This window comes from Perca flavescens, chromosome 7, assembly GCF_004354835.1.
Source record: "Perca flavescens isolate YP-PL-M2 chromosome 7, PFLA_1.0, whole genome shotgun sequence".
Taxonomy (NCBI): domain Eukaryota; kingdom Metazoa; phylum Chordata; class Actinopteri; order Perciformes; family Percidae; genus Perca; species Perca flavescens.
The window spans coordinates 32,275,344-32,298,526 of NC_041337.1; the positions used below are offsets into that span (position 1 = coordinate 32,275,344).

Sequence of the window (23,183 nt, forward strand, 5' to 3'; positions counted from 1 at the left end):
GACGGGTCCCCACAAAGATAGTGCCACAAACCTGTGTGTGTGTGTGTGTGTGTGTGTGTGTGTGTGTGTGTGTGTGTGTGTGTGTGTGTGTGTGTGTGTGTGTGTAAAAGACAGGTCTTTTCTTGCCCTGCTGAGGTGATCCGAACAGCCACTTGCCTGACATATCCTGACATGTCGAGAGAGCCGCATTCACACTGATCAAAATTCTAAATATCATTCAATGCTTGTATTTGTGCTAAAGGGTGATCATGTGAGTGAGTGAGTGAGTGAGTGAGTGAGTGAGTGAGTGAGTGAGTGAGTGAGTGAGGAGTGAGTGAGTGAGTGAGTGAGTGAGTGAGTGAGTGAGTGAGTGAGTGAGTGAGTGAGTGAGTGCAACAAGACATTAACCTGTTTGCATTGAGACCTTCATTCAACACATGATCTTAATATGCCACTGTGTAAGAAGTGATACAGGTTTTTACATTGACACATGCACACACTGTAAAAGCTTTGTTTTATGCAAACTGCTGACTTGCGTCCCAGATCTTGCAGGACCAGTCCAGCTAGTTTTAAATCATCCTCGATATAACAAAAAATGTGCGCCCACATTTGTGTACCAGGGACGGCTTATGTGTGCAGCACCACATGCTGCTGCACTTCCTCAGCACAACGCAGTCCTCAGGCTATAACGCCCAAGCGCTTGATGACTCACTGATTTAATATTATTTTCACACTCCATAAGTAGTTTGAAGTTTTAATACTTAATAAGAGTGTTGACTTTAGGCAGGTGTTAGATGTGTGCGTGCCTGCGTGTGTGTGCGTGTGTGTGTTTGTGTTTGGGGGGAGGCAACATTGGAGGCAACCTGCCACAAACTTTCTTGCATTACAGTTATATCCATGTTGTACAAGCAAAACATAGTTTAAGCAGAATATCAGTTTTTAAACCTGTCCCATCTGTGCTGTCTGATTTACTGAGTTCATTGAGGTTGCTTCCTTTGTTTTTTGTTGTATGGCAGGTGGCCAGTGTCAAGGTGCAATGCCGCCACCTAGACCGAGGTGGCTGATCTGCTAGGTAGCTTTTAAGGAAACCCATTGACAGGAAAAAAAGGAATTCTGTAATAGTTCTGATATTCGCAAGTTCTTTCATCACCTCATTTAGGACTACAGTATGTTCTTTAGAGCTATGATGAAAACATGTTTCATTCATTATTTGAATTATTACGAATTACGAATTAAAATGCAGACAATTCCGGTGAAAAATGAACCTAGGGGTTAATAACACATGGTTACCAACCATGTAACCAGTAACCAGTAACATAGCTCAAGTACAGCGTTCGTTGTTTGACTGGTCATGACTGTTTTCCCAAAATGGCACATGCCTGTAAACCGAACGGTCTTTATAAACTATCTTTTTAATTAACTGTCTGTACACTTCCAAAGTTCTCAATGCTTCGGTTTACATGTAGGCACCCTCATTATACTACCGTGGAAGTGTGGTGGTATTTTGAGCCTTGTAAGTGGTATCGAAATAGAGATTTTTTTTTACTTTTGCATGCCCCGACGACTAGCGTTATAAGCTAATTAGCGGTTTGCGCTAAAACTGGTCACATTCGATTAGCATGAAAACATATCCCAGCGAACGGTCGACTCGGTACCCAGGTGTTATAAACCCCTAGGTTCATTTTGCGCTGGAATTGTCCTTTAAGCAGATTTAGGGTATGTGAATGGTTGTAATCTCATGTCAGGTCAAGTCGTCTTTATACATCGAAAAAGGACATTTCAGTTTAAAAGCATTCTATGCAATTTCTTTCAAAAAAATATGGAAAACCATTTTTTGTATGTCTTTTGTTGTACAATCAGACTGAGGTAAAAGGAGATCACCAAAGCAATGGAGTGCTTCAACAACGTACTCCTCAAACTGCGGGAGATCCACGAGCGAGAAGTGGAGGGTGAGTGGAAATCATGAAAACAACAGTCACTGCTAACAGAAACAAAAAAGAGAGATATGTTGCAATGCAGCTGTAATACAGGAAAGCAGTATCTCATATCATCTGCAAGAATTAGAACCAGGTGTGCTGTGTTTTTTTTTCACTCCCAGGTTGGCAGGGGAAAATCCAAGAGCTGTCCAACAAAAAGGGCTGGTGAGTGGATTATTTACCTGATGTCTCTCCATGATCATGTTTAGACAACGCTGACAAGATATTCAAGCAAGGGCGTATCTTTGGGCTCAACATTGGAGGGGGTTCGGGATCTCGACTTTTGAGCAAAAATTGAAATTTTGGTCATCAAACACTTGAACACTAGCCAGTTTTGATTATTGTACTTACTGTAAATTACGACTATGTATTCAAGTTTAGCTACGCACAAGTTCAGCCACCGTGGGAGCCGTGCAACGTCTTTGTGGACCAGGCAGACGTGCTGGTCCTGCACCTGGCCCTCTTTTCCCCGTTGTCGTGTTTAGCTCGCAAGGAAGCTCATGTTGCAACAAGTCATTCAGTCTGATACTGAGTCAAAAAATCTTTGTTTCGTTTTTCCTTAGAACTGGTGAAAAAGAAGAATTGGCAAAGGGGGTGGGAATATTTTTTGATTATTGATACAATGAAGTTGATTCAAGAAAGTCTTTGAGTTCATTTTCAATGTAGTGGAAACAAGTGAAATCTCGTCATCCCCATCAAAACTTTGTTCCTTTTAATCTGTCTCAATGCCTGATTAACTAACGTAAAGATGCACAGTTGTCAATTAGATAATATCTAGGTTTTGTCATACTTGTCAAAATCTTATCAACTGATCTACCTCAATGTCATGCCATCCCTAGTCTTGCGTTACCAGATCTAGCTTCCTGCATACACATACACTCTTGGATAGGTGAAAAAATACAACGCTCTGGGTTGTTTGCATTTTTTTAAACTAATCACAATCGCGTTGGGCAGCGCTAAGCTCCGGACGAAAAGAAAATTTTACACACAAGACAGTAATGTGAGCTATATAAATTAGTTGTATGCATGGTTAAAGGTCATTTGCTCTTTCCAGTGAATCGCCGCATGTACTTCGTCCAAACCAATCCTATCACACTGGTCCCCAAACGACCCAGTTAGATAGTAAAACCATATTCTTTGAAAATCTTTACAATCATTCCCTGAACGAACCAAGCAGGCCTGCCTTGTCGCACGATAAGTAAGTAAAATAACAAAAAAAACAATGAATGCATTGTGTTTTTGCTTGTAATAAGTAAAAAAAAGAAATCAATGCCAATGCCAATGCAACAAGGAAAAATTCACTTGGTAAGAGTTTTTGAAATAAGATATAATCTTGAAACAACATGATTCATCTTTTACAAATAACACAGTGGCTTAAAAACCTTACAATGTCAAAAAAAAATAAACTCGTTTAAAAACGTCTAAAAACAAACCTATATCTCACAGAAATATTACTTGTTAGATGATTGTGTCTTAAATTAAATTATTATTAGATATTTTGACTAGAAATTCGATGAATATACTAGGGACGATTTTGTTTTTTCGCGGTGTATGGCTGATTAGCATACTTGGCAACTTCCAGACATCATAGCTTGAATCAGGGGTCTTAAACATTTTTCAGGCCAAGGACCCCTTAACTGAAAGAGAGACGGAGCAGAGACCCCCCTACTACATGAAGTTGCATGTTAAACTGGGCCTACAATAACATGTAGGGCAGCCTAAAGACTGTACCTTTTTTTGCATAGAATATTAAGCTATTCATTTTTATAAAATCATGCCAACAATTAATGTGGCACACATCTGTGGATGGCCTTAGGGACTACCTTGACTATAGGCCAGTAAGCAGTGGGGATATACAGTACAGGCCAAAAGTTTTGGACACACCTTCTCATTCAATGCGTTTCCTTTTATTTGCATGACTATTTACATTGTAGATTCTCACTGAAGGCATCAAAACTATGAATGAACACATCTGGAATTATTTACTTAACAAAAAAGTGTGAAATAACTGAAAACATGTCTTATATTTTAGATTCTTCAAAGTAGCCACCCTTTGCTTTTTTATTAATAAGGGAAAAAATTCCACTAATTAACCCTGACAAAGCACACCTGTGAAGTGAAAACCATTTCAGGTGACTAGCTCATGAAGCTCATTGAGAGAACACCAAGGGTTTGCAGCGCTATCAAAAAAAAAGCAAAGGGTGTCTACTTTGAAGAATCTAAAATATAAGACATGTTTTCAGTTATTTTACACTTTTTTGTTATGTACATAATTCCATATGTGTTCATTCATAGTTTTGATGCTTTCAGTGAGAATCTACAATGTAAATAGTCATGAAAATAAAGAAACACATTGAATGAGAAGGTGTGTCCAAACTTTCGGCCTGTACTGTATATTTCCTAATAATATGTTGGATTCATGTTGAGTTTTTTTTTTTTTATAAATTAACAATAATTTGCAGGCCCCCCTGTATTGACTCTGAGGAGACCCTGTCGAAGATCCCTGGCTTAAATGATGCCAATAAATCACCCAGAGTTCACTTAAAAAGTTGAAACCATTCAAGTGTGAAAGCTGAGTGTAACTGTTCCTGTGCGATTTGGTGGCCTATCCAAATCAAACAGTGATGGTCGTGCAGAGAACAAATCAGTGATGAACTGGATCTGCAGCTCCTGAGGCAGGTTGAGGCAGGTTGAATTCCCTCAACTGGCTCACAAACACAGTGTTGTTGAGCATGGCGACTGATGTTGAGTTCAGTGTTGGGAAGGGGGGGCTCCTCCTAAAGTCCATCCATCAACTTAAAGTACATTTTGGTAATGACACTCCTGTACTTCTGTACTTATATAAGTAACATTTTGAATGTAGTCCCACTTTTTATAGCGTTTTCTTGATCATTTTACTAATATTAATGATCTGATGTCCTCGTTCACCGCTGGAAAAGAGGAGTGTAATAGTGGGAGCTGGAACATGAAAATGCAGTAACATCTTTGAAACTAGGAGGAAATTAAATATAGTATTGGAACCCTGATTCTTCAGACGCACTGCATGTTCTTTAAGTCAAGACAACTTTATTTATATAGCACATTTCATACACACTTTAATAAAATGCAACACGTGTTTTACATACAAATGACATAATAATAATATTAATAATAATAATAGAGCTGCAGATTAGTTATCAACTATCAAATCAATTAACTAATTATTTTCATAAGTGATTAATTGGTTTGAGTAATTTATTTGATTCCAGCTACTTAAATGGGAATATTTCTTAGTTTCTTAACTCCTCTGTGACAGTAAACTGATTATCTTTGAGCTTTGGACAAAACAACACTTGGAGTACGTCATCATGTTGGGCTTTGGTAAACACTGATTGACATTTTTCACCATTTTAAACTAATCAGGAAAATAATCGCTCGCGCCAAGAAGTTAGCCGTAGACTAACTGTTTTAAAGAGAAATGTTTGTGTTCAGTGTCATACGGCCCGCCAAAGGGTCCAATCAGTCCCACTAGATGAGAAGTAATTCATCCCATTTCAATTTATTTTTCGTTAATTTACAACATTAATCTTAGAAATTCTGAGCTTTTTCTCAGAATATTACCCTTCTTTCCCAGGTCCGTAAAATTATTATTTTCCCTGCAGCGGCCTTAAGAACGCTGTCGTTGCAGAAGCAACTTGCGTTTGAAACTCTGTGGCAGATAAAGTTTCTGATCTTTCTGGAGTGGTTCACTGGTCTGGCCCACTTGAGATCAAATTAGGGGGATGTAGCCCATGAACTAAAATGACTTTGATACCCCTGAGGGTTCTTGATGGTTTGTGTGTAATGAGTATGTTTTTTTTTTTATATACGGAGGTGCAAGGCTAATTATAGTCTTATCTTTATGTTCCAGAGAAGACGTATAATTCTGTTTCTCACTGATCATAAAAAGACATGCTATCTGTTTGGCATTCATTCTGACAGCAGACAAATATTTGTGTGTGTGTGTGTGTGTGTGTGTGTGTGTGTGTGTGTGCGCGCGCATGTGTCTATACATGCATGTAAATAGTGATACAAAGCGCATGGAGGAACTGTTCACCAAAAACCAGCAGATGAAAGAACAGCAGAGATTACTCATCGAGAACATCAAGACACTGGAAAACAGGTACTGATGTTACATTCTGCTTTTTTCTTGCATTTGGTTTACAACTTGTAAACTAGTGATCATACCAGACCAAGTAGCTGCAAAGCCCCTGAGTGTACTGAACTTAGAAATGGGTGTGGCTGCGAATGAACTTCAACTTTTAATTTGATGGTAATAATGGTGAAACAAACACTAACACATATTGGAATGGTAGCACGAGTAGAGAAGAGCACACACAGTATAATGTCAGTAACAAAGCAATATCTATTTAAAGTTTGCTAAGATAGCTACCAAAAACTACTAGTCATACTGGAGCAAGTAAGGCATGTGTGGCATAAAGTGAGTGTTTTGGTTTTCCCTCCTGTGTTCCACGGGTCAAATTTGACCCATTTTCAAAAGTTTGAAAGAGTTTCTTTCAACCAAATTGTAAAAGAAAATACATGGATGGTTCCATACAACACTCTTCACAAGTAAAATAAATGATCAGTTCATTACTTTCATTGAATTTGGGTGTTTTATTCAATATATATAGCATTTGAAAAAAAATGAATAGAAGAACGTTGAAAAAAGTGACAAAAATGTCAGAAAAAGCTTTAAAAACGTCGAAAAAACAAAACCGTAAATTTTTAATTTTGACCCAGAAAAACAAAATGTTGCATGATCGATGGGAAGACAACACAAGGGTTAAGCAATGGTGCAATTAAATAACCCGTACACCGTTTCATTTGTCAAAAGTACTGCAGAATGGGTTATTTTTCTCTCATTGTTAAATGTTTGTTCAATGTGAACATTATCATTTTTAAATCATGTGTCTGATGTTGTGTAGGCTGAGGGCGGGGCTGTGTGACAGATGTACAGTAACTCAGGAGGTAGCCAAGAGAAGGCAGATGGAGTTTGAAGCCTCGCAGATACAAAGCCTCCAGCACATCTCTCTACTGGGTATTCTGTTTATGTCTGTCTGTCAAATCAGTAAACCAACCTTCTGTCCATTCGTCATCCATTGCTCATCCATAACTTGTCTCTTATGTGTCATAAGTCTTGCATTGGTACCATTTTCTTTCTCCAATCAACTCTTCTTTGCTTTCTGGCTCCCTTCTATCCATGTGCTTATTTTCCCCTTAAAATACATTTTAGAGGCGACTGTGTTGTGCGGTGCTCTGATCATGACTTGTGGTCTGTGTTGTAGCGGGGGAGATGACCAACATGAAAAAGGAGAACACAAGACTTAGAGATGAGCTCAGGAATTTAAGAGCAGCACTCGAGTGAGTATATGGTGTTTTATTAGAAAGTTTTAGCATGAGTCAACTTCATATTATATGATATGATAAGAAACCTATATTGTCATTATATTACAATGAATTCAACAGAAGTGTGGATGCCCCCTCCCAGCAGTGCTTACAACTTGCAAGGGTTAGGGTTAGGAGTTGGGGATTAGGGTTAACTTTTAAGTTAAAAGAATCAGGCTTCTATCTAGAGGAGGCTCTAAACAAGTTATTCTTAATTTTGAGTACATGCCTGTTATTACTCAAAGTATTTTGCATATATATCAACACATTTGGCCCGTATGACAAACATCATAACAAGCATTCAAAGAGGAGCTCCGTGACAACTCTTAGGAGTTGATCGTGATCTGCCTGAGAGCGATTTCTCACACAGCGACTATGAAATTCTGTTTGTGTAGCAGAGCTCACAGTGACCACTCCTCCAATAGGAACACCACCCCAGACATCAAACCAACCACCCCCCCTGGCTATTCCCCCTCCTCTGGACCTGACGCCCTCCTCGCTATGGCAACCAGCAGGGCCAGTAACCAGCCAGCAGGTGGAAATGTTGCATTGAAAACTGAGGCCAACCAAAGAACTGAAGGTGAGAATGAGGAAGAGCTGGGAGGAGGAAGGGTTTGTTTGTTTGTTTGTTTGTTTGTTAATTATCATTCTACCCTTCTTACATAAGTTCATGTCTGTGTTTCTGATCCAACAGAAAGTGTACACAGACAATTGATAGGGATGAACGGAAGCCAATTCGTAAGTTTCTAAATCAACTCCCTTTCAAAAGCATACCCATTAAAATGCAATTTTTAACCATTTCTCTGTTGCATGCGCATGTCAACGAAATAATGTAACATTTTGGGAAATACTACTATTGTCTTTATTGCGCAGAGTGAAAAAACTACCTAAGAGGCTTTACAAACGCTCAGAAATTATCCCCTTAGCATAGGTAACTATTTAGCATAAGGGACAAACTTGAGGTAGTTCATGAAACCAGGCACTGGTCTTTACGCTAAGCTTTTCAGCTTTTCAGCTGTTTCCAAAATGTCAAACTATTACTTTAATTTGTATGATAGTGTATAGCCACATATGGTCATTTTCTTTTTGTTTCTTTGTCCCTTCTCCACTCTCAAAGGAATCATTCAAGCCTCTTTCCTGGAAGACGGAACATAATGTAACCCATGTTGTGGAGAGAAGGTGAGACAAAGGGACATAGGACTATATGAGAGTATGGAAGTGTGGGATAGTGAATTGAAAATTAAAAAGGATTAAATAAAACTAATTGTTTTGGGAACTAAAAGAAGAATGATCAGAAGCCACTACTCAGCTTCAATCGCTCATATTAAACATTTACAAATCTTTTTGTATTCCCTTTCAACGCTTGTTACTGAAAAAAGTAATTCTATTATTGTTCCAAAGTAATACATTACTGCCCAACACTGTGGCCCTAATGACCTGCACAGACATTTTAACTTCTACTTTTCTGCCTGGCTTCTGTTTCACATAACTTAGAGCTCAGAGTGTTGAGGAACTGGACCAGCGATCCTCTATCCCTCCTCAAGCTCCCCTTAAGAACTATTCTTTCTCAACCGGTGGAGAAGTGACCCCCAGCAGACATGTGCTCCATGCTCCTGTCCCCTGCCGTCCTCAACCAACCAAGAGCAGCCCTGCTACTGTCCATTGGCCCTTTTCTGAATCCTCTGACTTGGTTACTGCAGCTGCTTCAGCGACTAGTCTGGTGGCGCAACCTTCTTCCAAAACAAACCTGCTACGCTTTCCCAACCTGATCCCAACTAGCCAACATACCAGCTCTAGAAGTCAGGTTTCTGGGCCTCCCTGGCACAAGCAGAGTACCCCTCAACCCCCTGCCAAAGAGCCAACTGTGGTATTCAGGTTGAGAAATCTGTCAGAGCAAGATGTCAGAGATGTAGAGTGTCAAAGTAAGACCCAGGAGAAAAAGGACATCCCACCTTTGAAGACCGAGAGGGACTCTGGAGAGCTTAGAGAGGCGTTTGATGGGCCTCTGGACCTATCGGATCATGGAAAGTCCAAATCCAGCCAAATGCCAACAGATGATTCACCCTTAGCCTTACAAACTGGAGAGAGAGTACAGAGGTGCCCTGACAAGGATGGGAAGGCAAATCCACACAGCCCGGTATCATCACCGTCTCCTGTCGTCCCTCCCTCATGCCCCTCTATCCCACCAGTCAATCAACAAGAGGAAGAGTCTGCCAGCGACCATAACCACAAGGTAACTTTTTTTAAAAGACATGGGGGTGATGGTAAAGAGGGGACAAACAGGGTTCATGGTATGATAGCCTCGCATTACTAGACATATCTCCACAGCGCTGCAGAGGAAGGTCTGGATAGGAGAAAAATTGGTCAGGGGTTGTTTGCATTTTGTTAAACCAATTGACAATCGTCTTGGGCAGCGCTAAGCTCCGGACGCAGCAACGGTGGCTCTGCAAAATGGTCTGCAAAATTTTGTCCACCGCAATCCCCCTCATCGGTCCGAAAACATCCCAGTTAGAGAGTAAATGCAGGACACATGGATAAACGTCATTTCCTCTTACCAGTGTATCACCGTATGTACTTTGTCCAAACCAATCCTCTCATATTGGTCCCCAAACGTCCCAGGTAGACAGTAAAAACATATTCTTTGTAAATCTTTACAATCATTCCCCCAAAAGAACCAAGCAGGCCTGCCTTGTTGCACAATCCAAATTTTCTTCAAAACTTGCCATTTTCAGCGTGTAACATTAGCTCAGAGGTTGTTGTTGTTCCTCGATGCGACCGGGGTTTAACGTAAACACAAAGAATTTGGAAGGTGAGGGACAACTGACGGGACATCCGGTGGAACCGGCGGCGCCGGAACCATCCGGTAAATGAACCGTTGTTGATCCAGACTAACGGTGTGATGGTCCTGTCACAGCAGGTAATCAAAGAGCAGGAGCAGAAAGAGGAGGCGAATGGGAAGACAGACCAAAGCGGGAACGAGAAGAAGGTTCCTGTCCTCACTATATCATTACACCCAGGTGAAGAGCTCAGATTCATAGGTGTCTGTGTGTGTGCATCCATATATACCTACTGTGCACAGGTGAATAATACTTACTGGTGTCATGTTTCTGTAACAGTAGTGGCGCTGGAGACTCTGAATTCTGCTCTGCAGAAATCCTTACTATCAAGTGGCAAGGTACGGTATTTCAAGCCACTAAAGCAGATACAGTTGAGGCTTTGTAAGCATGTGTAAATATGAGTTGTTTCTAGTTTATTTTCACTTGCTTCCTCTGCTTCATCGCAGTCATCGTCGCCAGCAGCTGAGCCGAGAAGCACCTCAGATGAGCAGGACGAGGACAAGAGTGTGTCCGGACAAGAAAACGGCCAGGGCTGCAAGAGAAAGAGGGCATCTGTGGAGACAGAAACGGACAGAGACTCGGAAACAGACCGTAGGCATCAGCTCACATTTCAAGTCCTTTTGTGTCTTTCTTCCTTTCTTTCTGTCCCTCTTGGGTGTGGTCTTCCAGTCATATCACATTTTGAAAGATTTATGGAACAAAATGTTTTTTCCCCACTTGGTCCATATTCATTTCACTTACGTAAATATTGTACTTCCATATTTAAGGGATTGTTCAACATCCCTTAAATACCATACATACAGTATATAATCCACTTAATAATAGGGAGGTGCCTGAAAACCATGACAAGATGCCTCTCATCATCCAAAGTCTGTTGTTCAACCTGAATCTAATATTATCAATGGCGAGTATTTTAATCCACACAACCAACTCTATAATCGCACAATGTCTTGATGATGTGCACACTTGCAAGTCACATCTCTACCATACCATATAAATAAAACGCGGCATTTATATTTAATGTAAACAAAGGGTTAACAATCTTCTTGACTAACTCTAAAAGAACCGCATTTCCCAAAATGTCTGTTCTTTTAATTGTTCTTTTAGATTGCTTAAACTGAAGCCAAAATTGTGTAAATCAGATGAATTTTGAACGATATAATTACTTGATCTCAACACTTTGACCCTGTTTACTCTTGGTTTTAAAAAGTGTTTTAGTGATCCGAACACAAGTGGACAGCCGAAGCACACCTGTTTCTCTTATGCCTCTCCAGCTAACCCATTGTGTCAAGATTTCATTACTGCCTACACAATACAGTAACGTGAGCTATTGAAATTAGCTAGAGACATCGTTAAACCTCATTTGCTCTTACCAGAGTATTGACGTGTGTATTTTCTCCATAGAAAATCGCCGCCAATAGGTCTCAAAATCTCCCAGTTAGATAGCAAATGCTGTAAACATATTCTTTGTAAATCTTTAAAATCATTCCCCGAAAGAACTAAGCAGGCCTGCCCTATTGCACGATCCAAAGTTTCTTCAAAACTTGCCATTTTCAGCGTTGCTAGCTCAAAGGTTGTTTCCTGAAACAAACAGTTTTCCTAGTACAGCTGGAGATATCGCTGTCAGCAGAATCCAACACATCTCCTTCCATAGGGCAAAACGATAGATGGTCACGCAACACTTTGTGTAACTCTTCGTAAAATGAAGCCACTAAAACCACCACATCCTTCATTGATGAGGTATTTTCCTAAAATAGTTATAGTCCTTTTGAAGGATGCATTAGGACACATTGGTGTTCACGTTACATAAGATGTGTGAGGAAATGAGGCCCAGACCAACGCGGCAAGGGGTTTGAGTGATCGGATCACAATGCGTCTTGGTCATTTATCGCTGTCCATTTGTGATCCGATGGCCCAAGACGCATTTTAAAATCAAGTGTAAACAGGGTTTTTTGACATCTGCTCAGCTGATGGTCTCAATCATTGTCCATCTTACAACTTTTCTTCAGTTCGGTCTTTATTTATACATGTAAAAATGTAACCATCATGAAAAATATCTCTCCCACGGTTTCTCCCTCACCAAAAGGAAGTGTTTTCTTTTTTCCCTCACAGACATCCTGCAAGAGAGGAAGATCAAGATCACTTTGAGAACTGAGGCGAAGAGCCCCAGCTAAAGAGCATGATATCACATTGTGATCTCACGTAAACCTGCAACAACTGACTTACATATTACTTTGTGTTTTATCTTTAAGTTGGTTAGCAAACATTGGCGTATTTACACCAGCTAACATGGAGCAAATTTCATTAATTTGCATTCATTAGGAGTCGTGTATCTGGCAACCTGATGAATGTAAGGTAATGTGGGGTTTAAGATCTTTTTTTCTGAAAACAGCTGCCTGCTGTGGCTGAAAATTTAACTGATAAGAGTGGTGAGCCGAAAAAGTAAAGTTCTGGATCCATAAAATTAAAACAATGACTTAAAACAGTGGTTCTCAAACTTTTTTTAAAATAGCGTACCCCCTTTGAAATATTTTTTACCCCTGCCCAGCGCAAAAATATTTTTGGTAAAAATAAAAAACCTGCCTATGTAAAGAAGCATACATATACAGTACATACAGAACTGCACTGTACATTGTAACTGTAAACACTTAAATGCTACATTTCAAATATTATATATTTCATTATTATAGAAAACTTATTTTATGCATGACTGATGTTTATTTAATTAATATATATCAAATAATCTTACGTCCCATTTGAAAAACACAGACTTAGAGGACGCTAGAAACCAAGCTGCAGCTTTATTTCTTTAGGAAACTACTTGGGTAGTCAACATTCAAACTGTAAATTATTTCCGATACATGAAATAGCTCTAACCTTGCAATAACTGGGCCTTGGCAGCAGAAACAACTTGTAAACAGAACAATGATGTATTTACACCAGTATATTGTTGATGTGGCAAACATGTTCGCGATCAGTTGTCTCTTTACACATTCAGCAGACACAGAGCAACATTAGCATTGATTTGGAGTTGTGTTTGTGTCCACCTAGTCTATATCCACAACGTTCCACCTACCGGATTGCTCCGTTGCCGCCGGAAATTCTGCCGGATGTCACTCTTTTCGGCCGGATGTCACTTTTTTCGGCCGGAGGTCACTTTTTTCGGCCGGATGTCCATTTCCTTCCGCTTTCTTTGTGTTGTAATTTTAAACTCTGACTATGGTTAACTGCTTCTCAAATCTCTGCAGAGTAAATCCAGACAGCTAGCTAGACTATCTGTCCAATCTGAGTTTTCTGTTGCACGACTAAAACAACTTTTGAAAGAGCACATTGCACCAAAACAAGTTCCTTCCCGAGGCTATTTTGCAGCAGCACCGTGTCTCCGTCCAGCCCTGAGCATCGCCCAAGACGATTGTGATTGGTTTAAAGAAATGCCAATAAACCAGAGCACATTTTTCTCCCATCCCGGAATTCTGTGCGGACTAGCCAGACCCTCCTCCACAGCGCTGTGGAGGAAGGTCTGGCAATGCGAGACTGGCCTAGACCTAACCAACTTGCGACCGTATGACAACGTTAACAAAGTGTTTAAAACCGTGACCATTACGTCCTGTGGTTTAGATATGAATACGGAAAACGCTCCCGTGGGTCGTATTTCCTGCTAATTTATGAAATGGTCCTGTGTGTCGTATCAGAGGGTAGGAATAAACAATATATCTTCGTATGCTGGTTTGGAGGACTTGTTGTGGTGGCTGGCTGCCTCCTCTGGCTGTAAATGACGCTGATCAGAGAAGTTGAAGCAAGCACAGCAACTCATTTCACATTATAACACGTTATTGATTAAATGAAATATCACTCTTAGTTCAGCTCTAGTGGTTCTATCACTGGGGTTGAGCATTTTCTCTGTGAACAAAGTTCTCAGTAAGTGCTTTTACATGAACATTAATATTCTGTCATTTTCTGAGCTGGAAATTGTGACATCCCAGTATATTGTGTTTGATATAACTGGTGTATGTCCAGATTGTGCAAACATAAATCTGAATATGCTAACTGGGACATTCCAATATCAACCAGTGTATTATGTGAACAAAATATTCTATTGATTATTAGGGTTGGTAATTATGGAGAAAACTATCTGACATTAGAATCTCCCCATCTGTTGGTAAATATGAATTTACATCCTCTTTAGCAGCTTATAGTTGTTTGGTGGAGAAATGAGACACAGTCAGGCTTAGAAAGTCATACATTTTGCAACACAGACCAGCCCATTTTCACAAGGTACAACTCAAACAGCAAACTGAAGGTTTTCTTGTAGAAACATAACAAATAAATGGCCCGTTTTAAATGAAATAAAAGTAACCCTAACCCTAAAAATAAGTTGAACCTCTCTTTGGTCTTCTATAAGCTGTTGATCAAAATTGATCAATGCAACTATTGCTGTGTCATCCAATCCCAAACTAACTTTTGACCTTTGATCTTACATTTCTAATTAAAATCCACTATTTTGTTAACAAAAAAAAAATTCCATCTAATTAACAATTTGCAGAATTGTCTTTTTTGTTATCTTACAGCCAAACAAATCTGTGTTTGGGTATCACCTGCTAATGCCTAAACCCGTATTGCTCCTCTCCATTGCTCATCTCACACTATACTCATTTTATGTAAGGTGTTTATAATTATTTCACTTTCCTGGCATCACTGCCACAGTCTGGTTATTTTTGCACCAGAGCCTAACCTCCTCTTAAGTGACCAACAAAGAAGAAAAAAAGAAGACAGAAACATGTTCCTCTTCCTCTTTTTCATTTTCAGAATGCACACATTTTGCAAGTATAAACTTTCCATTCACAGCTGTGACAGCTTGCGGTAAGCTGGGTGGATGGAAGCGATAAAACACAGTGAAAGAGTCAGTTGAATAACTTTTATTTTTGTGATACAGCACTGGAAAGTCAATGTGTCCATTCCGTGTAAATATATAAAATATAGTTTTTAATGGAGATGCCCTAATCAATAGGCAAAATCAGCCGATTTTTACTCAAAATAAGAGCTTGTTATTTGTCCTTCTTTTCTTTTTTTCAAAAGTGTGCACTTTTTTTATCCTGTGTGTGAAAATGTATGCTGTTTTATTGATTTCTACTGTTTTTATCATGCCTCTTAAATGCCATTAGAGTCCATTAAGTACAATTCTTGGTCAGTGGAAAAAATAGCCACGCCCTGCCATTCGCATCTCTCTGTTGATTAAAACGTGATTGACTTTGCTACTGTACTATTGTGCTTTCACTTTTATAGTATGCTAATCTGTCAAGCTAAATGCTGTGTTGTTGTGTGGTCTTAACGGATCTTTTGTTTTTTAGAATGATACAATGTACACTCTTAGAAACTGTTGTCTGAATGCACTACTATTCACATTGAAATAAATGTCTGTTCTTGAATGTTGCTTCCACTATATTCAATTTTTCAATTCAATTTTATTTATAGTATCAAATCATAACAAAAGTTATCTCGAGACACTTTACAGATAGAGTAGGTCTAGACCACACTCTATAAATTCCAAAACCCCAACAATTTCAGTAGCAAGCATTAGCAGTGGCTATTGCGACAGTATATGATTCAACTCTTATAGTTCGTACCATTTACCACACAGCCTCTTGTGTGTCTCACTCACCTAGTCAGTGAATAATGACGAGTTCTGGGAAACACAAGAAGCATCGTGTCATGACGTTTTGTTCAGGACATTATGCAAAACCATTGCAGTGTGATGAAAAGCCATGTAGAAACTAGGGCTGAACAATTTGGGAAAAAAATCTAATTGCGATTTTCCTGCTTGATATTACGATACGAATTGGGATTATTATTTTTAAATACGTGATAAAGTAATAAATAAATGAAATATCCACTGAAAATAGGACATTTCAATTTTAAAATTCAATTGTATTTATAGTGTCAAATCATAACAAGAGTTATCTCAGAATACTTTACAGATAGAGTAAGGCATATAGAGTATAGCAGGGCGTAGCGGGGTGTTGCGGAGCGTAGCAGGGCATAGCAGGGCGTCGAGCAAGACCACAGCACCTGCAACCATGATTTAGGTGCCCCCCAAATCCAAGGAAAACTGTGAGCCGAGAAAACATAAGGACTCCGGGAATAAGCTCCCCGGAGATAAGTTAGTTACAAGCATTTCAAAAACATGAATGCACAAAGATGGAAAGACAGAGGAGATCAGTACAGTCTAAAACTATAACAGCATAACTATGAGCTGGTCCAAGGCAAACCTGAGCCAGCCCTACAAGGGTTGGTAGATCAATCGGATGACTATGAAGAGAAGCAGAGAAGAAGATAGGTGCTGTGTATTTAGCTATACACCCTCCCCCGCTGGTATAGGTGAACGCTGCAACTCCTCACTCCCTAACTATAAGCTTTATCAAAGAGGAGAGTTTTAAGTTTACTCTTAAATGTGGATATTTCTGTAAACAATCTGTGATATGTAACATTATTCCAGCATTTATCTTATGAAAAAAACAATAAATATAATAATGAAAATAATAATAATAATAAATATAATAATGAAAATAATAATAATAACTTTTATTTATATAGCGCCTTTCATGAAACCCAAGGAGAGCTATACTAAGGGAGGTTGTAGGCTGAAAAATGTTGAATCAAATGTTACACCAAACATTCAACTAAATATTTCGCATTCGTGGTCTTCACGATTAGCTAATTGCATTCTTTCAAATCTTGATTTCGATTTGAACACGATTAATTGTTCAGCCCTAGTAAAAATCATGGAAACCATCAAGAGTTTGTCAGAGTTGTGGGGTGTGATACTAGCCTGACTCAATCCGAGGGGCGGGATAAACGGTTGTCTTTCAAATTCCCTGTGCACGCAATAGGATAGCGCTGCAACCAGGCAGAGCAACGAAGAAGATAGCAGAGCTAGTTGATAGATTAAACTTTTGTCGTATCCGGTCGGCAAAACTCCAAACACATCTTCCTTTTTTAAGAATGACTTCAGTGCCGTTCTTTGTTCTTTTCTCAAAGAAGTTGTTCGCCAACAGCCACAGCCATCTTCTTTGTTTTCAAGTAGCAGGGAATTCACGCGGAACCGTCGTAACTCTGCCGTATTTATGTTAAGCCCGCCCACCGACTCTATACACCAGCTCGCAAGCCAAAGGAGAGTTGCGAGACCCCCTGGCTGCGAATTACATTTGCTGCTGCTGTGGTGCATATAGATTTCTAGGCTAGTGTGATACAACTTTACTCTCACAGGAAATCCACTTGGTTCTGCTTATTTAGATGAAATTTGGTTGAACTGTCACATCTCCGCCCTGCAGGAAGTGACGGATGGAAAATTAAACTTTTTGTAAGAAACTGACTTTTGCTCGTTTTCACCTGTGTGGACGACCAGTAAAGATATTTTTAATCCAGTTTGTAAATCATATTTTGTTTTACAATTAACCATTAAGCACTAAAATTGTATTATTTGTACAAATATTACTATTCAAGAACATCACAACGGCCAAGCCAAGTGTCTCTCTTTGTCATTCTAAATGCCAAAGAAACTGACCTACAGCATCTTTGTCTGTTTTTATTTTTTTAAGAATGCATCACAAACTGAGCAGGTCAAACATCATATCCCAACGTTGTTTGGGGCAGTGGTGGCCTAGGGGTTAAGGAAGCGAGCTTGGGCCCGGCAAGATAAAATCAGGGTGGGAAAGTGAATGAAAAGCGCTTTTCCCTCCCTCATTACCACCACTGAGGTGCCCTTGAGCAAGGCCCTTAACCCCAACCACTCCAGTGGAGCTGTTCAGTGGCCAGCAGATCAGACTGTGGTTGTACTGGGCAGCTTCCAGGTATGATTGTGGAACGGTGTGAATGTGACAGGTCGTCGTTGCAAATGAGAAATTGTTCTCAATCGACTTACCTGGATACATTTTTTTTAAACAAAAATAAAAAATACACCTGTCCAAGAGCGTAACTCTGGGTTCAACATGGGGGAGGGGGGTTGAGATCTCCAACTATCTAACGAGGTCCCGGGACATGTCTGCATGTATTGAGAAAAGCGGCAAAAACATAAAAAAAAATAGTAGAAAAAAAACTTGACAAAAGAGACAAAAACCTCAAAAAACATGTCGAAAACAAAGGCAACAAAAACTCAAGAAGAAGCAACAAAAAATAAAACTCCAGAAAGGCGACAAAAACATCTAAAAAAAAAAAAAAAAAAAAAATGACAAAAACCTCAGAAAAAAGCAACAAAACCGTTGAAAAAAGCAGAAAAAATGCCAGAAAGAGCATCCAAAACATTGTAAACGCAACAAAAACGTTCAAAAAAAGCAACAACAAAGCCCATAAATCGCCCACCCCGCCTGTGCACTTTGTATGCAGTCTGTCAACCATGTACGCTGCAATTTCCTGTGTGATAATTAAACTATCTGCGGATCTTCAACCTAGTAAATGAGGAACTCATTTCCCCCTGCATTTTGAATACAAACGGTGGCCTGTACTACTGTATGTCGGAGGGCTCGTTGTGGCTTCACCCACGCCATCTGCAGCTGTGAGCAGCTGCTAAACACCAATTCTTTCTCTTTATCCCTCATGCTGGGATTTTTTTTATCTTCTTTTATCCTTCAGCAATTTTAAACTCATTCTACCTTTTTTCTGATCTCATTCATTTCATTCTTATCCTCCCTCCCTCCCTCCCTGTCTCCGTCACTGCAGCCTGGGATTCAGAGGGGAACTCGGTTTCTAATCCTGACTCTTGATTAAGGATTACAGCCAAAGACCTGGGAGCTTTCTCTGACGTGTTAGCTGCTGTTGTTGCCCTGAGGCTAAACCGCCCACGCCTCCTCTCTGCTGCCTGCCTCCACCCAGAGGATGCCCTGAGCATGTTAGCTGTCAAACTCATTTGAATGCATTGGAGCTGTTCTGCGCACCATGCAAATGTGTCCCTCACATCTGTCCAACGCCTCCATCCATTTATCCATTCTTCCCTCTGTCCATCCTCTCCTCCTCCATCGAACATGTAAGTAAGTAAGTAAGTAGAAGTTGTAATGGCAAAATTACATTTAAGCACAATTCCTTATATTTTTATGTTTTATTTCTACTTTACTTCTATCACAAATGCTGAAAGAGTTTATCTCATTTTCCACATGTAGATTTTGATTCTAACTTTGTGAGACATCCAGTCTGGAACATTATGTGAGCCTGAACCGATAAAGGTACAAGGTCACCCTAAAACTATCTCTAGTTTTCTCATGCCAGTTTAGCTGTAACTGGGGGGGTGACAGTCGTACAGGGAGGAGGAGGTGAGATGGCTCCGAGATGTCTCTTGTATTCATCTGATTGTCTTCATCTGTATCAGATTGCCTCTCAAAATTGTAGCGTCATAATAATCTAAGTGCGTGTGTGTTGTCACTCTGAAGATACATATAAGCCTGGTGTTCTTGTGCACTCATTTGAGAAACTGACTCCACACTGGGCTGCGGCCTTTTGTGAAATCATGTTGATCCTATATTTGCAAATATATCTTTTTTAATAAAATACAAAAACCCAACTTGGTTTTAGTCTCAGTCTGTCTTATTTGTTTCAATTTACTAAACTCTGAAATTTCCCCCCCTGCTGCAAAGGAAACTTCCATAACAAAGTTTATTTAAATGGCCCTTTTGCAGATAGAAATCGCAAAGTGCTTCAAAATAAAATAAAAGGCAATGAATAAAAGACATAGAAGTACAAAGGAAAACGTAGGTACTAGGGATGCACCGAATCCAGGATTTTTGGATTCGGCCAAATATTGGGCTTTTTGACGAGGTTCGGTTTCTGACGAAACTTAGAACTTTTTTCCACCGAACCGAACCCTACACTTGCACTACGCGCGCTTTGCTGTTGATTACTGGAAGGTGTTTACGTAGGTGGAGCGTTCAGTGCTGTAGGCTGTGAGAAAGTGAAAAAGGAATTTGTGAGCAGAAAATGGGTTGTTTGGCAGTACTTTCAGTCAAAAGAAGGCGATTGAAGTCGAGCTACATGTTCAATTTGCAATGGCGATTTGTCTCGTGGTGGCAAGGACCCTAAACAATACACAACAACGCCGCTGTTAAAACATTTGCATATGAAACATCCGAAAGAATACGAGTTGTGCATGAAGGAATCTCCAGACAGCAGCCAGAATGCAGAAACTTCAGGTACGGCAAAGGAAGGACAGTCACAGCTAAAAACTGGTGTTAACCAGACAACCATTACCAGCTTTGCTAGCCCTACAATAAAATAACATGAAAAATACACTGCTGTGGACATTGTTTACTTCATTAATGTGTTTACTGTGTTAATGAACTGAGGATGGGAGTAGGATTCGGTATTCGGTTTTGGATTTGGCAAAATCTTAACCAGTGGATTCAGTATTCGGCGGAACCCCAAAAATCTGGATTCGGTGCATCCGTAGTTGGTACATAAAACCAGACAGCCATGAAATCCCTCATCTAACTAAAGCCCTGTGTGATTAACAAAGTCTTCAACTGCTTTTTAAAATAATCAACAGATTTTTGAACAGCATAAAGAGCAGGATTGGGCATCGAGAACTGGTTCCAACTTGGAACCGTTTCAAAAATTACGATTCCAATGGAATCGTTTTTTTATTGGAATATTTTGGAAAATGTGGTTTCAAATTCAATCATAGGTTTAAAAAAAAAAAAGCCCAGAAAAACTGATAAAATAAAATCTTCCTCTTATCTGGGAAATAAGCACATGACCCGTTACAACTCCACCACTCAAAAGACTCGCAATCAAGACTGGACAGGCTGGGTCCGTAATTCCATACCAACATGCTATTTAGTAGCTAAAACAGTAGGTGAGATTGTTAAGTATGTCTGAAACCTTAGCATTATTATTATATTATAATATTATAATAATTAGATTATTATTATTATTATTATTATTATTATTATTATTATTATTATTAAATTTTTTATTATTATTATTATAGCAAAATATTACAGTATGCAATATTGGACTCTAAACTGGACTCACAATGCAATGCGGTAGTAACGAAAACATTCATAACAGAAAACGAACAGAAACCAAGGAGCTCTGTCACATCACAGCCCAGTCTCACGTCAGTTCGTGAAATGTTCACGTAATTTAATCTATTGATTCGTGTACACGGACATGTTTATCTCATTTATTTATTTTTTTTTCGTGATGGTCAGCAATACTAATGTATTTCAATACTAATGTATTTCAATGGGAAGCATCTTTCGTGATCACAGCACAATTCTTTGGAAAACCATGGCAATGTAAAGTCAATGAGAAGATGACGTAGCATTAAGAGTGACTATGGTAGCGAGTAGTATGAAAGCCCGAAAATCCGCGTAGGGAGGGTGGTTGGGGTGGCGGATGGGTCAAACAGCACTGGACTTTCACACAGGAGGCCATGGATCGTGTCCCGCGTGTCACGTTTCCTAAACCCGGTCGTACAGTTTAAAAAACAGTTACCTGTGTTTTTAGTTTGGCGCCCAACTAGGCGGCCCAAAATGTATGGTGAACCCAAATTGATATATGGGCCGGATCTAAATCTGCAAGGGGCCAGATTTGGCCCGCGGGCCTTGAGTTTGACACGTGGTGTACACGGATCAATAGATTAAATGACGTGACCATTTCACGAACTGCCTTGAGACTGGGTTGCACATCAATAACGCTCTAATTTACATGTCTACATATTAAAACAACTGTTGGTCTAGTTATTCACCTCTTTCAGTAATTTCAGCATTATCTGGCTATGCCGCGACGAGGTCAGCAGGGGTTACCATGGTTATGCATCCTCAACGGCAAGTAAAATATGATTGCACTCCCCACTGTCAATCTGACAGTTGGGATTTCCATTGGATCAGAGTACTATCACTTGGCTGCCTGTTCTCCCAATCTACCCAGCCCTTGTCACATGACCAATTCATGTTTCGATGGTGACTATGCAAAATTCTGATACCATGGAACCAGCACTGGAATTTTAGTTTTAGTTTTTTTAAAAGTGGCTTACTGAGCCTTTGAAAAATGTGTATTGTATTCCGATATACAATTTGTTTTAAATGAAAACAAGGGAAATTAATAATGAATGTTTTATTTAGCAGAATTACATTGTGTTGTTCTACCCTATTCAATATCACTTATATTTCTAAGCAGATTTTCTAGGTTGTAGGCTATTCTGATAAAATGCCCCCTACACCCCCTCACCCCCCTCCACCCCCCACCTTCTGCCACCTGACTCGCCCCTGCCCCCAGCACCCACGTTATAATGTGTGTTCCCGTCCCATGTTAAAACAAACCCTATGCCCCTGCCTGTACGTATTTATAATATCCAATGATTTAATAACAGACATATTTGCAAAAAAAAAAAAAAAAAAAAAATGGGTAAACTACGACCTCCAGACAGGGATCTTAATCTATGAAAAAGTAAATAGATAATATATGTTCAATAGAAAAGAATCTATATATCTAATATAATCTAATATCTACATCTAATAGGCTAATATTGCATTCTGCGCTTTGACACACAATGCCGCGTCTCTTCTCACCGTTCCATCGAAATGCCACTGAAGAAGCAAATGAAAAAAACGACTGCCGGCTTATTCAGCCAGTTAAACCGAGAGTACGATCTGTGAGAGCTTGTTCCTCTTTTTCACCAACTCAGTCAGATGCGCACAGCACGCAAACTTCCTTGTCCAAGCCCAGTGCGCTGCGCTCCGTCGCCCCGTCCGCATCTTCAGCAGCCTAACCCGTACTGTTAGTACTGTTAAGGAATGGAACCTACGGAAAAGAAATGAGGATTATTATTTTTTCGGTCATCTGAAGCTATAGAAGAGCACATAGACAACACGCAGAAACAATAGTCGAAGTGAGTGGCTGAAGCGCGGTAGGTGTCCTCTTGATCTGTTTTTGCTTGTGTGGAAAGGGAGTAGCCAAACTGTCCGAAAGATGACTGTAAAGGGGTGATGGGGGATGATCG

The 23,183-nt window shown here is 39.8% G+C and overlaps 2 protein-coding genes across 3 annotated transcripts in view; both read left to right on the forward strand.

Annotated features, from left to right (window-relative positions):
• The first annotated feature begins 6,013 nt into the window (after positions 1–6,013).
• rbbp8l (retinoblastoma binding protein 8-like) lies at positions 6,014–12,372 on the forward strand. Its single transcript, XM_028582640.1, has 11 exons — positions 6,014–6,096; positions 6,902–7,014; positions 7,262–7,337; positions 7,760–7,941; positions 8,056–8,099; positions 8,479–8,540; positions 8,856–9,594; positions 10,279–10,378; positions 10,478–10,536; positions 10,645–10,789; positions 12,311–12,372. Exons 1-11 carry the CDS (start codon positions 6,014–6,016, stop codon positions 12,370–12,372), a joined length of 1,665 nt encoding a protein of 554 aa, XP_028438441.1.
• Positions 12,373–22,856: 10,484 nt separating this feature from the next.
• The window catches only part of hck (HCK proto-oncogene, Src family tyrosine kinase), a 30,476-nt gene continuing 30,149 nt past the window's right edge, over positions 22,857–23,183 (forward strand). Inside the window, exon 1 of one of the 2 annotated variants that reach the window (XM_028582494.1) lies at positions 22,857–23,090. The gene's annotated coding sequence lies outside the window, so the exon portion shown is untranslated. The remainder of the gene's footprint in view (positions 23,091–23,183) is intronic. The other variant, XM_028582495.1, reaches the window with a different exon arrangement.